Genomic DNA, 15,496 nt, shown 5'->3' on the forward strand with positions numbered 1-15,496 from the left:
GATCTATTCTGATTTATACTGTGAAAGATACTGCTAGGCCCACAGGGGAGGTGGGGGGTGGGGGGGAGATCGGTATCTCTGGCCCCTAGAGGTTGAATTGGGGGAGGGGGCGATAAGATGACCAACTCACAGGGTGTTCATTGGAAGCAGGACAAGGGGAAATGTCCAACAGGGAAAATGCTTCCCTTGGTTACTGATTGAATGGTTACCAAGTGCCAGGCTCTCTGCTCTGTTGTGGAGACAGAAACAAATGGGACAGCTCAGAACTTGCCCCTAGGAGCTTATTGCCTAGGACAGTTTTTGAGGTGTGGTTCCCCCACCACCTGCATCGGAATTACCTGGTTTTTAATTAAAAAGGCTGATATCTGGGCTCAGAGCTACACAATCTGAATTTTTAAAGGTGGACCCTGGAATCTTCATCTGTTTAATTAGCACCAAGGGATTCTTAAACACATTAAAATGTGAGAATAGCTGACCTTGCGGAAGAGACAGACAAGTGAGGCCAGACGGGTGGCAATAGGTAAAGGCTGTGCTGGCGGGTGGAAATGGATTGACTGCAGAGGCCCAGGACGAAGAGAGTTGCTGCACTTTTGTCCGGGGGGGGGGGGGGGGGGGGGGCAGACACACTCTTAATCCAGAGGAGTGGTGGGTCCCGGAAAGAAGACAGGAGAGGCACAAGAAGGGACCTGTGGGAAATCAGCTCACTTGTTCACATCTCTGTTCAAATAGTGCCTTCCTAGAGAGGCCCCCCAAAATCACATCTTCCGAAATGACTTGTCACGCTCCTTCCCCTGCCTGATTCTTCTTCAGAGCACCTATCACCTGACAGTGGTGTTTGTCTAGCTCACCTCCTGGGTTAGAAGTCATGCGAGACTGTGTCACTTTTGTTCACAGCTGTATCTCCAGTGTCTAGAAAGGTAGTTGGCACACAGTGACTGCTCAATAAACAACACGTAATGAAGGTTCCAGGAAGGCAGATGGAGCCACACAGGCCTCAAATGAAATTGCTCTGAGAAACTGCAAGAATCTCAAGGATTCCTGTGGCCTTTCTCTCCCTTTCTTGGCAGACGGTGAGGCAGGAAGGAGCCACTGGAAGCCCTGACATGTTCTCCAGCTCCCCTTCAGACAAGCATTTGTACGGCACACCTCTCCCTCCCGAGGCCTCAAAGACTCTTCCTGTATCTGAGTCCCGGGGAACCTCAAAGCCTATTAGCTTGATGTGAGGCTTCCCGGAACATTAAGAAGCTATTTCAGGAATGGAACAGGGAACTTTGGGGAGCTGAGTGTGGTCTGACCGAGGAGGGCCAACTGCAGCTTCAGAGAGGGAAGGTCAGGACTCCAGAGCCTGCTGGAATCCTTTGAAGCCCTTGCCGCTGAGGAGGTCGAGCGTCCAGGGGGATGTCTTGCATGGAAGTCCAATTTTTCTGAAAGCTTTCTCACAAAATGTTCTGCATCACAGGTTAATGTATAAGACATGAGTTGTAAGTGGAAAGTTGGCAAAGTCCTTTGGAAATTGTCTAAAGGGCAGGAAACAAAGGGTAGCAGTAAAAAGAAACCTAAAAGGATGTTAATTAGGGAAGTGCCTCAGGGAATACGGTTGAGACCAGCTTTTTATTATTTACATAAAAATCAGTTGGAGAATGGTATTGAAAGGGATTTTCATGTTGGCTAATGAAACTGCATTAGAGAGCTGTGTGTGGAAATGTGAATAGTGGAATTAAGGGAGGATTCAATTTATTGACAGAATTGAAAAGGAGTGTTTTCTAACATATTTCTATTTATCAACCCACATCCATTCTGTTCACCAGATTTCCAGTTGAGTAGTGGGCAGGAGAGCTTCAGCTTGAATAACTCAGATCTCCACATTTTTGGGGCCAACAGAAAGTACTTGAGATTTTGACATCCTACACATAGGGCGGGTCCTGAAATTGAATGGAATTATAATGGTATTCAGACCTAGAAACCTCTCTTTTAGAAGGACCTGGAAGGTAGATAGAATCTGCTATTTAGCTATCAGCATAAGATTGGGTCACCTAACATCCATGTATCTACCCATTTCCCTTTAGTTAACATTTTCTATCCTTTGGAGCTCGAATTATCACAGAAATTCATTGTAGAAATTCCTCAGTAGGAAGCTAGCAGTCTCTCTTAAAGTTGTTGCACACACAGTGAGCCAGGACTTGAAGTTGGGAGCCCAAGAGTGACCTTTGCTATCTTCTCTTGAGCTTACCCCAGAGGATAATTATGTAGGCACCATGGAGGCTACTAAGCCCTTGATTTCCCTACAGCCTCGTACTCAAAGTGCGGTCCATGGACCTGCAGTCTCGGAGCATGAGAACAAATTAGAAATATAGCCTCTCAACTCACCCCAGAACAGAGTTAGAATCTGCATTTTAGCAAGAACCCCAGCTGATTTCTATGCCTTTGAGAAGCACTGCTCTAAGACACCCGGGAACCACAGAAAGCAATGCTAAGGGGATTTGATTGCTCCTGTAGAGTGAAAGTTGGACCACAGGAATTCTGTGGCCTAAGGATAGAATTCTGGCATTTGAGTCTTTCTGGTCTGTAGACTTAAGATCCTCCCTCTTATTTTCTTTAATTTGGCCTCATAAGGCACCCTGCCTTCTCCGGAATGTAAACATCCTTAAGTGAACATGCCTTTTGAGAAAGTGTTAAAAGGGGTACTGTATACCCCTGAGTGCTCTTCCCCTGAGTGTGGTCTGCACACTGGGCCATTAGCTAATTGTTACCATCTCCGTCACAGGCCACAGCAGCCTGGGTCCCGGAGGCTGCTTTTCAATTCTGCTCACTCTCCAAGGGCTCTGCGGGTAGGTGTGGTGCACTTAGCTGTTTTCTGCTGCTGGGGGTAGGCTGTTAGTCCACAGGACCGGTCCTGTGGCAGGGTGTCACTGGCCTGGGAAAACTTTCCTAAAACATAAGCTTGGCTTTCAAATACATGGATTTGAGCAGTTTGTAGACCTCTTAGAATCTGTATTCTCTCTAGACCTGAGATGATGTAATGATTGTGATGGGGCCTGGGAGCAGCTGCTCACACTGCCTCCTCCGCCCTCTCTCTTCCCTCCCCTCACCCACAGCTTTCACTCAGGCTTGTTTTTAGAAAATAGAATAGAGCAATGAAGGGGTTGAAGGAGCTGGGAGATTGGTGAAATTGACCTGCCTTTGTCTCAGCTTATGAGGTAGTGTAGGCAGTTGCTGGTTCTGCCAAATTAGGAGGGAACAACAGTGAAATCCCAAACTCTTCCTCACCCCACCCCGCCAAAGCAGGGTGAATATAGAGTTGTGGCCTAACCTAAATACAGCTTGATTTTTATTCTTAATGGTTTTGCCAAGATTACTCTGTTCTTTTCAGAGATTTTAGGTGGATGTTGAAATACCCAAGTCATTCCAGGCACTAGAGATGAGGAAAGGCTTAAAATTTGCCAAGACACGCTTAGGAGATTCAGACTTAGCATGTGAGCATGTGTCTGTTGTAACTTGGGCTAGATTGAGGCCCCTCAAACCTCAGTGTAGCCTCAGAGCTCCGTGCTTACATGAGATGCGTCCCCTGCACAACAAACAGGTAAGCCAAAAGGTGGTCAATAAGTGCATTGAATGAAGTGCTTCCTTTGTCCCGGGCCAATACATACAGAGCAGCTACTAAGGATCCTAGTCTGGCCTTATCTCACCCCCAGACTGAGAACTCAGAAGCATGGATATCTGCTCTTCATCTTTAGACTTAGAGCACCTGACCCAGAGCAGGCCCTTGATGTTTGTAGAATGGACATGCAAAGAAAAGAGGGAAGCAAGCCTCTGGCTAGCGTAGTATCTATTTTAAGTCAGTGTTCCAGCAACATCGCAGGCATTACATTTTCCGTTCATTGATTTCAGAGAGGAAGGTGTAGGGAGGGAGAGATAGAGACATCTATGATGAGAGAGAATCATTGATCAGCTGCCTCCTGCACACTCCCTACAGGGGATTGAGCATGCAACCTGGGCAGACCAACTGGGAATCAAACATGACCTCCTGGTTCATAGGTGGATGCTCAGCCACTGAGCCACTCCTGCCAGGCAGTTCATTTCTTCTCTGTCAAACTATTAAGCCCACCCGTTAGGCCCCATATATCTGTATAACAAGTCTCCAAAGGAAGCTACCCTGCCCACAAGCTTGCTGCACAATGAGTACCTCACAATTCATACCTGCAAACCACTGGGCTGGGCAGGAAAAGGACTGGAGATCAGAAGTCAGTTAGTTAGAGGGAATGATGTGCTTACAACCTCTTAAGCCGAAGTGTTCTCGTTCGTTTCAGGTAAGAATCTACGATCTCTCCAAATATGAGCATGGAGCAGATGATGTGCTGATCCTGGCAACGGATGGACTGTGGGATGTTTTATCAAATGAAGAAGTGGCAGAAGCAATCACTCAGTTTCTTCCTAACTGTGATCCTGATGACCCTCACAGGTTTGTGCATTTCTATGATTATAGGGTTATTTCTTTTTTTTTTTTTTTTTTTTTCTTTATTGTTTTTTTTTTTTTTTTTCTGTTTCTGTTTTTTTTTTTTTTAATTGCTTAAAGTATTACAAAGGGTATTACATATGTGTCCATTTTATCACCCCGCCCTAGACAGTCCCCCAGCCTCCCCTATGCCCCAGTGTCTTATGTCCATTGGTTATGTTTATATGCATGCATACAAGTCCTTTAGTTGATCTCTTACCCCCCTACCTCCTGCCCCCCTATAGGGTTATTTCTTAAGCAGTGTTTTATAATGTGACTGAAATTAATAATAATCATGCATTTTCAACATTCGTGATTTATAGCAGAGCTAATAGGGATGGTTTAGTAACCAAACTGCAGAAGGGACTATACTTCGAATTAGAGGTACATTCAACAGCCAAATAAAAATCCTAAGTAGAACCCAGGTACAAATGGTAAAGAATTTGATTTGTAAGATATTTCAATATCTTAGTTCATATTCTCCAAAGTATATTTTCATCCACTGGGGAACTGTTTCTTTCCAGAAATATTGAGAAAGGAGAAAATTAAAGTAGATATTCTCTTATGGCAGTGTAACTACCCTAAACAGCCCTAGGTGACTCTCAGATATGAACAGAAATCTCCTCTGGAGAAACAGTTTTCACTTAGAACACAAGGATGCAAGTCTCCATGAGTAAAGCCAGCAGAAGCAACGGACAGCAGAGTTGGGCCTGTAAATACTTCATTATTGGAAATATCAATCAAAAATATAAATATTTTTACATGTTTCAGAAAGGTTTTTAAAAGCATTGAAAATATGAACAAGAATAAAAGACTATAAAATATCTGCAGAGACTTCAAAAATAAGGAAGTGAAACTTCTGGAGACGAAAAATATAAAAATAGGAACTAAAATCACTGGATTAAAGAGATTAGAGACAGTTGAAGAGAACACGAGTGAACTGGGAAATAGGGCTAAATAAGCCAGAATATGGCTCAGAGAGACAAAGAGAAGGAAAATGTGAAATGAGATTAAGAAACTAGAAGGATAACCTAAGATACTGTCATTAGAATTCCAAAAGGAAATTCTATAGCAGATGGGAAGAAAAAAAATGTTCTAGAATTGTTAAGTAATACTAACCTTAAGATCCAGAAAGACCAACAAAGGAGAAGAAATGAAAATAAAATTATAATGGGCATTTTATAATGAAACTGAAAAACTTTAAACAAACAAAAAGATATAAAAGCAGCTAGAAAGATAAAACAGATACACAGGAATAGCATTTAGACTGACAGCTGAGTTTTCCAAAACAATAGGAGCCAAAAGATAGTGAAATTATATCTTCAGTTGGATAAGAAAATAGCTCAATTTTTAGAATTTTCATGTGTAGTAAAAATATATCAAAGAGGATGCAATAAAGACATTTTGGGGCAAAACAAAAATTTTTCTGCCAGCCAACCTCCTCTGAAGAAAATTCTGAAGGATGTATTCCGATAAGAGGAAATGATCCCAGATGGAAGGTCTGAGAAGTAAGATGGATTACTAAGATATTAGTAAATATGTAGGTATACTTAAACATACATTAAATATATAAAACAGTAATAAGAATGTGATGTGTGGTATTAAAAATGAGAGGATTAAAATTCTGAATAAAAATAGCATATGGGGGGTAAGGGGATAGTAATCAGTAAAATATGCTGAGGTTCTATTTGAGAAGAGGTCAAAGTGTTTAACTGTAGACTCTAAGTAAATGTGTTTAAATAAGCAATTTTCATCAGATGTGCCACAAGAATTTTTAAAACATTCAATACCTGGCTGTCAGGAGCACTGACCTCTTTTCCCTTAGATTGTCAAATACAACAATGAACATAGCCAGCACAACAATAGCCATCCAGTGTGAATGAATCAATATTATGCCTTTTTTTTTTTGTCAGACTGACGAAAAAATAAAATATATTTTTGGTGTGCTGCAGAATTTTAGCAATTAGTTCATGTGTGCCACAAGATGAAAAGGGTTGAAAATTGCTGGTTAAATAGCTAAGAAAACTACTAAGAGAAATAGAAAGTGTAACTTTCAGACTAGTCAAGGGAGAGATAATCTACATGGAATTAAAAACCAAACTTCTAAAAGTTTTTACTTTTAAGTAAAAAACAAACAAACAAAAAACAATAAAAATTAGAAATTACTTGGGCATGAACAATAAGAAGAATGCTACATATCAAAACTTTAAAGGCTGAATTTTGAGCCTTTTCTAACTTGATGAGCTATACATAGATGAAGACTCCACTCATCCCTGACCTGCCAGAAGTGACTATACCCCCTCCATGTCATTGGGTAAATTTTACAAAGCTGTGCCCTGTATCATAAGTTTTATATTCCAGACCACAGAAAAAGAAAAAGAGACCCTAAACCATAGAGAATGCTATTTCTCAGAATCGGACCTTGAGGCTGACTTGTATTACTGGGCTAGTTCTGCTCATATTATCCATGTAAACATGTAGAAAAGAATTCTTGTAACTGAAGCTTCTAAGGAGCCAAAGGAGTGGAGCTATGTAATTGTGGATTGTGTTCTTTTCCCGTGTACAGGCTGTCAGTAAACAGCTGTCCTAATTTAAAAGTTTAGATCTGGGTCCTTAATTCAACAACAGCATTCTATTTAGGAAGTGAAAACAGCACAATAAACCCAGGAGAAGTAATGAAAGGAAAAATTAAATATAACAAAATAGAGAACAAATATACAATGAAAATAAATGACAAAGCCAAAATTTAAAACAGCTAATATATTAGGGAAATACAAATCAAAACCACAATGGGATACCACCTCACACTCATTTGGATGGCTATTTTAAAAACATACAGACACAAAATAAGTGTTGGTGAGGATGTGGAAAAATTGGAACCCTTTCGCATTGCTGCTGAGAATGCAAAATAGTACAGCTGTGGGAAAGGATATGGTACTTCCTTAAAAAATTAAACATAATTACCATATGACCCAGCAATTCTACCTCTGGATATATACCCAAATGAAGTGAAAGAGGAACTCAAAGAGTTATTTGTACACCCATGTTCATAGTAGCATTATCCACAGAAGCAAAAAGGTAGAAGCAGCCTAACTATCCATAGACAAATGAATGAATAAAAATATATAGTATATACATACAATGGAATATTAACCTTAAAAAGAAAAGAAATTCCCACACATACTATAAAACTGATGAACCTTGAAGACATGGTAAGTCACAGAAGGACAAATATTGTATAATTCCATTTAATTGAGGTGCCTAGAGTAGTCAAATTCATAAAGACAGAAAGTGAAATGGTGGTTGACAAAGGTTGGGGGGTGGGGTTAGAGATGGGAAGTTGTTGTTTAATGGACACAGAGTTTCCATTTGGGAAGATGAAAAATTTCTGGAGATGGATGGGGTGATTGTGCTGCACAACAATGTGAATGCACTTAATGCCACAAAACTGTACACTAAAAGATGGCTAAAGTGGTAAGTTTTATGTTTTGTATAGTTTACCACCAAAAAAACACACAAAGAAGCAAATTTTAAAAAGTAGATAAAATTTTCCATAAGACTAATCAAGAATAAAGAGGTGGGGGGCACTGACAAATAAACAATATTAGGAATTAAAAAAAAATGGTCCAGATGCAACAGCAATTAAATATAAGAGGATATTATGAACATATACCTATTCATCAATGGGAACATTATAAAGATATTAATTCTCCCTAAATTGATCTAGAATCAGTACAGTCTAAAACCAAAATTCCAATGGAGTTTTCATGGAACTGCATAAGCTGATTTTAGACATACGTGGGGAAAAAAATGCCAAGAATGTTTGTGACATTTCTATGAATCATACCCTTCTAGATATTAATACAAAATCAGAACAATTAAGACAGTGAAGAAAAAATATAAAATTTCATCCTTCTTTCACATCATACACTAAAATCAAGTCTAGGCAAATTAAGACTTACATGTGAAAGGCAAAAATAAATACAACTTTTAGAAAATAGCATATAGGAAACTATAATCTCAGAATAGAGAAGGATTTCTTAGAACACAGAAAGTACAAACAATTAAAGACTAATAACCTTGACTACATGAAACTTACCAACTTTGATTCTTCAAAAAACAACATCCTATATAATAAAACCCTAATATGCAAATCGACTGAACGGTGGAACGACCAGTTGCTATGACACGCACTGACCAGCAGGGGGCAGACGCTTAACGCAGGAGCTGCCCCCGGGTGGTCAGTGCGCTCCCACAGGGGGAGTGCCGCTCAGCCAGAAGCTGGGCTCATGACTGGCGAGCACAGCGGATGTGGTGGGAGCCTCTCCTGCCTCCGCAGCAGCACCAAGGAGCAGCAAGCTGAGCGGTAAGGAGCAGCAAGCAAGCAGGCAGTAAGGAGTGAGGGGTCCTGAACTGTGAGAGCCCCGGCTGCGAGAGGATGCAGGCTGGGCTGAGGAAACCCCCCCTCCCAGGTCACGAATGTTGTGCATCGGACCTCTAGTAAAGAGAATAAAGTGACAAGCCATGAACTGGGAGATTTTTGCAACTTGTATAACTAAAGAGGGATTGATATCCATAAAATATAATGAATTCTCCTAGTCAAAAACGAAAATATTTTTAAAAATCCAATAGAAAAATGAGCAAGAATCAGTCATCACACAGAAATTTAATGGCCAATAATGAAAAAAAAACATCTTAAATTGAATAGTATAAATTAAAAATGTGGAAGGACTGCAGATGGGTTTGCAAATTTGTAGAAAGATTCTGAAGACATACTGACATATGTGTAGGCAGAGCCTACACATACCCTGTCTTACACCTAGGTCTGTACCCAAGAGTAGTGGATCTGAAAGTGGGGTCCTTGGGCCACATGGCATCAGCATCATCTGAAAACTTGTTAGAAATGCAAATTCTCAGGCCCCTCCCCAAATCTACTAAATAAAACTCCAATGGTAGGACCAGTGTTTTACCAAACCATCCTGGTGATTCTGGTGCTGCTAAAATTTGAGTCATGTAAAAAGACATCCACAGAATTGTTTCTATTATAAAAATAAATTATTGTACATGTCCAATCGTAGGATGGATAAACAAAGAACAAAATACAGCTCCCAGAGGGGAATGACCCAAATTTGTGCTCATTAACAGGGAAAATCTCAAAAACGTAATATTGAGTTGAATAGGCAAGTCACAGAAGAATACACATGTTGTGATTCTATTTACATGAAGTAGAAAACTAGCAGTGTATCACTGAGAGCTGTAGATATTAAAATGATAACAAAGAGCAAGAGAATTAACCCAAAATTCAGGATAATGGTTGCCTTGGGAGGAGAGGTGGCACAGAGAGTGGGGTATGCTTGAGGAGGGGCACACAGTGAGTCTTTAAGATACTCACTGGTCGTGCTCTGTTCCTTTAGCTAGATGACTGGTGCCTGGCTGTTCATGTTAAAATGCATATATGTAATATACATTCATTTGTGTGTAAACTGTGAGAGGCAGTGAAGTCCAGTGGTTAATAGTGTGGAATCTGTAGTCAGACTGCCTGAGCTCAAATCCTGGTTCTGTTCCTTTGATACATGTAAACTTAGGGAAGTTTCTGAATCCTCCAGTGCCCGGGACCCCCCTCTGTAACGCGGGGGTGCCCATCGCACTTCTCACACGCGTATATAAAGTGAAGTGCCTGCTATACGGTGAGCACCAGTGGGTGTGTGTTGTTGTTATTCTGCTTGTGGCTATTTTTGTATGTTTCTTGTATTTCACAACAACAAAAACCACAAAATTATTTTAGGAAAAAAGTGAAGCTATCCTGTCTCCCTCAAATTGTTTGGCATAATCACTTTGCTCAGGTGCACAGGAATTGATGGTGCTGCAATTAAAGATTATTTATTTAAATTTGAATGTTTTTTCTCCTGTTGAGGTTTTAGTTTTAATCTGTGTTTTATATCCTGCTTATTAGCAATATTCTTATGTCGATTTTCGCTACTGTGATTATTTTTATAAAGCTTTGCAAAGCCAGCTGACAGGTATGAGTGAAAAGGCACCCAACACTTCTTTTTTTTTAATCTTTCCAAGCTGGCCTGGTCTTGCTCACCAGCCTGTTTCTCTCCATGGCAACAAATGTGCCCTCCAGGGAGCGGTAACGTATGGGCAGGGTTGTCACCGGGCAGGTGCATGCCACATCAGAGCAAGCTCCTGGGTTCATGAGAAATGCCGCAGCAGGGCTTACAGTGATCTCCCTGGAATAAACAGGGCGGAAACAAAAAAGTTCTTCAGTTTGCCTTTCAGAGCATTGCCAACCAATGCCTGAGAAAGAACCCTGTGTCAGACAGATGAAAGAGTTGACAGGAAAAGCTACAAAATGAGCATAGCTTTTTGGTAACATAGATTATCAGGCTGGAGGTCAGAAAAATTCTGGTTGGTTTTTGAGGTCTTAAGACAGAACTTCGGGGCAAAGCTGCTCTCTTTGCCAAAAGACTATGATTCAGATTCTTTCATTTGGGAAATATTAAGGGCCTGTTTTATGAGCCACGGCCTGCTGGACCCTGGGGAAGATTTTGAAGAAAACAGACCTGGTCCCTGCCCTCTTGGAGTTTAAATTTCAGAGAGAGTTACAGAAGCATAAGGAAGTTACAATATGAGTGACTGAAGAGAGGAGCCTAACCTAGAGCAAGGGATGTCCAAACTTCAACCTGAGGAATAAATGCGAATAAGACAGGAAATGCAGGGGTGAGGTGGAATTGGAGGGGAGAACATGGCCCAGTCAAGGAACCCGACAGTCAGTCATGGCTGAGGTGTGCCATTACTAGTCAGAAAACACCCGGTACAGTCGGATGGCAAAAACATGAGACGGATAATTTCCCTTCCTGTGTGTGCTCCTTAGGAATTTAAGCCGTATTGGAAAGTCAGACTTACGAATTGTATAAAATGATGTTCTCTCCATGGTGACACATTTGCACATACCTGTGTGTAATTTGGAAGGAGGGCGCCACTCTCAAGCCCTGGCTCAGTGTGTCCACAGAGAGCTCAGGCTCAAAAGCCACACAAAAGGTGGCCTGCTGGTGCCCTCCCAACGGGAACTGTTCTGATGTTGTCATGCACAATAGAAATACAAATGGGGGGCTGGGGGACTGTCTAGGGTGGGGGGATAAAATGGACACATATGTAATACCCTTTGTAATACTTTAAGCAATAAATTTAAAAAAAAAAGAAAAGAAATACAAATGGGGGGACCCTTCCCCCTCCCCACGTGGGAGTCTGCACTTGTTCTTCAATAAATCTCCACCTTTGCTCGGAAGGAAGGAAGGAAGGAAGGAAGGAAGGAAGGAAGGAAGGAAGGAAGGAAGGAAGGAAGGGAGGGAGGGAGGGAGGGAGGGAGGGAGGGAGGGAGGGAGGAAGGAAGGAAGGAAGGAAGGAAGGAGAGAGAGAGAGAGAGAGAGAGAGAGAGAGAGAGAGAGAGAGAGAGAGAGAGAGAGAAAAGAAAGAAAAGAAAGAAAAGAAAGAAAAGAAAGAAAGAAAGAAAGAAAGTCGAGTGGAAGTCGGTCATCCTAGTAAGTTTTAGCCTAAATCATCATTTTTGTGATGAAGAAAGACCACTATAATTCCAGAGGCTCCTTGAGCCCTTCCTCAGCCAGAAGGATTCAATTCTCCCCAAAGGTACCAGGACCATAGGCTGCCTGTTTAATCCTGGGAGTCGGGGAGTGGAGGGTCCCTGGGTGCGAGCCTGAGGAGGCTGACCAACTGAGGCCAGCCTATTGTGGGCAGCCTGAGAGAGAGGAAAGACAACAAAGCAGGTATGAAGAACAACACAATGTTTCTTCATTTGAGGTTTTGAATGGGCCTGTTCGACTAAGTTTTGCCAGGTTCACCCAGTTTTGTCTAGAAATTTAGCCTCTGCCCTGTGACAGGCGCGATTTTTGGCTTTTTAAAAAATATTATGTGTAGGGTGGGGTTTTTTCCCCCCTTTGCTTTTTATTTTTATTTTTCCTCTTTCCAGAGATTCTCAACAAACTGCCAGAACAGTCTTCCTCTCATGACATCAATTCCAATAAGAAATTTAAAATAGCGTCTCACTCTCCAGAGTGAGTTGTGAGGGAAGAGATGATTATCATAAAGATGAGTTTGTGAAGTTCTGACCCTTGCACCATCCTCTCGGCAGAGATGGGTGAAAATTAGCTGTGAGATCTTCTTAACCCCAGTGTAGTAAGTCCTTTTGCTATTTTGAACTGTCCTGACAGAGAGAGGAACGAGAAAATTAAAAGGAGGCTCTGTGGGCAAGCCAGCATGTGAGTGTGGCAAGGGATTTCTTTCTCTCTCTCCTTTTATTGGAGTTTGCCCTGCAGTGTAGCAGGGCTGGCAGTTCTGTGAATGTGGGGTCATGAAATGAACTGTTCAGAGGAAATATACAAGCTAACATTTTAGAGGGGTTGCTGGAGTCACGGAGGTGGGCTGCACAGCCTGTAGGGCTCTATAATTCCAGTAAAATTTTCTTTTGAGATCGGAAGACCCTGAGGCAACACACCTGGGATTGGCTCTCCCCCAGTTTGAGGCTAGAGGTTTGAGGGTGAGTCTCCTGGGAACAATATTCAAAATGGGGGCAAAGATGTAAACACTCAAAGAAGATGCTTGATATTTTGTCAGAAAGGAATAGATGATTACTATTAATAAAAGGGAAGGGCACAGGCAACGTCCAGAGGAACGAGGGCCGAAGAGGAGGTAACTAAACATGAAAATGTGGCATGGAGTCACATTCCAAATGCCCAGGCGAAACTTTGCAAGGCTTTGCTGCTCAGTCCTTCACTTCCCAAAACCTGTCTGTGGAAATCTCATCTCTGTAGCTTGTACCTAACGGCCCTCAGTCCCCCTGCCATGATACTAGAGGGGCTTGTTATGGGGTATTAAGTCTATAAATACCAATATACTGTAAACTCTGTAGAGCATTTCCCTAAGGAGAGAAGCTTTCTTGATGGTCACGTTTCGAATGCTGTTCTTCACATCCATCTTCTCTGAGGCTCAGAAAACCTTGTGCCTTGCTAAGGAAGAGTCATCAGTGGAGAGTTAATAGTCAAACACCCACTAACACTGACAGCAGGATACTAATGTAGGTATTAAATGCTAGTTTGTGTTACACTGATAATATGAGATTTATTCTGGCAGAAGACAAAGATTTTTTTTTTTTTTATGAAATCTTTCCATGAGTTAGCTGACCAGTGCCTTATGGTTTTCAAAAACTAGGCCTCAAATGCAAAAGGAAGCCTCCCTGCCCCCATCAGTTACAGGTCTTACAAATGTCATTAGTGTTTGATCTGGAGTTTGAAGACTAGATAAAATCTGCATTTTGCTTTCTCAGTGTTTAGCATATTCAGGTCCCTGGGAATTTGGAAGCCAGCCCGTGACCCTGCTCATGACAGCCTCTGAGCAGCACACGCCAGGCCCGCCTTTCCTAGGTGCTGTTTATGTGGCGTTAGAGCAGGGCTGTGTGGCCACTTGGCTGGAGCATTGGGCATTTTAAAAGGTTTGCCAGGAAGGATTGAGAAGGAAATGGTCTATTATGAACACTCACATTGAAATGTTTGGGATTCCAACTAAAATAAACATGCACAACCTAAGAAACCGGGGTGCTGGCGCCAGGGGCAGAAAGGTGGGCAGTGCCTGGCTGGCAGTCTTGCCGTCTCCTGTGTGGTGGGGAGCTCTCCCCAGTCTGTGAACTTGTATCTGCTGGCACACAAACCCTTGCTGCAGGACACAGTGACAGTGTTGCAGACAGCAGCTGTCATGATTCCCGTGTCTCAGTATATTTCCAGAGTGGAGTCCCCGCACCTTGGGCATGAGCGGCTTCTGGGCAGGGCGAGGGACATGTGTGGCTCAGCTCCCAGCCCTGAGCCGAAGACATGCCTCCTCCCTGATGAGTTGCCAGGGTCTGAGCAAAACAAAGAGCCCTCTCCAAGTCACCTCCCACCCCCACCCATCCAGTCACCATAGATCCCTGCCAATGTTCCAAAGCCTGGGAGAGCTTTTCTACCTCTTAAATCTAAGAGGCCTGCTCAGAATGCAAAGAGGATTCCTCCTCCTTTCCCATCACACTCTATTACTGCAGGGCATCAGCAGATGGAGGCTGCCTTTTATATGCAAATATTTGGGACCCATTAATCCCCCAGTTCCTGCCACTCTTGTAAGACCCTGTCTGTACCATCCAAATGGCAAATAGAAGTTCCCACCCAACTAGAACTATTGAGACTTTCAGGCATGTTTGCAGCCTGAGGCCTGCAATGGACCTATTTTTGACACCCCAGTGCTGATTCAGATGGGGCTGGTGGGAAACAAGATTCTACAAGAGGTGGATGACTTAAGGCAAAACTCTTGGGGGAGGAGAGAGACATTTTATGTCTAATGAGTAAAATGACAGCTCACCTTCACTGACCCCTGACCAGGTGCCAGGCACTGTGCTGGGTGCTTTATGAGAAGGACTTCCTTTATTCCTGGCAGGAACCTTTGAGGTCTGCACTACCATTATCCCAGATTTATAAGAAAGAAAAGGGGGCTCCAAGAGGCTGAGGAATTTTTCCAGAGCCACCCATCTGGGCAGTGGTAAAGCCAGGATTGGACCCTAGGCAACCCACATCCACCCCTGAGCCCTTTGTGTGCTCCACAGAGGAGGTGAAAGCACCGAGAACAGCCACAGAAACAGCAAGGACAGCAGAGACAACTGAGGATTTATCAGTCTCCTCCACCCTGACATGAGAGGCAGTGGCTGTGAAAGGACTTCTGGCCTTCCCATAGTTCTTCAGCCCCTCTTCCCTGCGTGCTTTCCCTGCTGGCCTTTCTCTGCCCTCTCCCCCTCAGAGCCAAGCCCTGTGAAGGGTGCCAAGTCGGATCCCTCCCCGGCAGCCGTTTCTTTCAGCAGAGCTTTGCTGATCAATATTGGAAGCTTCAGCCAGAGAAGCAAAAAGTGTCCTTAAAATACAAATTCACTCCCAGGGAGCCTCTTCACTAGGGGAGAGAGCACTTCAG

General features: G+C 42.7%; 1 protein-coding gene across 1 annotated transcript in view; it reads left to right on the top strand.

The window, feature by feature from the left end:
- Nucleotides 1–15,496, top strand: part of PPM1H (protein phosphatase, Mg2+/Mn2+ dependent 1H) — a gene marked incomplete at both ends in the record, with an annotated part of 236,734 nt that overhangs the window by 212,958 nt on the left and 8,280 nt on the right. Inside the window, one exon of the mRNA XM_081082895.1 lies at nt 4,308–4,459. Coding sequence (XP_080939021.1) covers nt 4,308–4,459 — 152 coding nt within the window. The remainder of the gene's footprint in view (nt 1–4,307; nt 4,460–15,496) is intronic.

The sequence above is a fragment of the Myotis nattereri genome (genome assembly GCF_964212035.1).
Source record: "Myotis nattereri genome assembly, chromosome: 2".
NCBI lineage: Eukaryota > Metazoa > Chordata > Mammalia > Chiroptera > Vespertilionidae > Myotis > Myotis nattereri.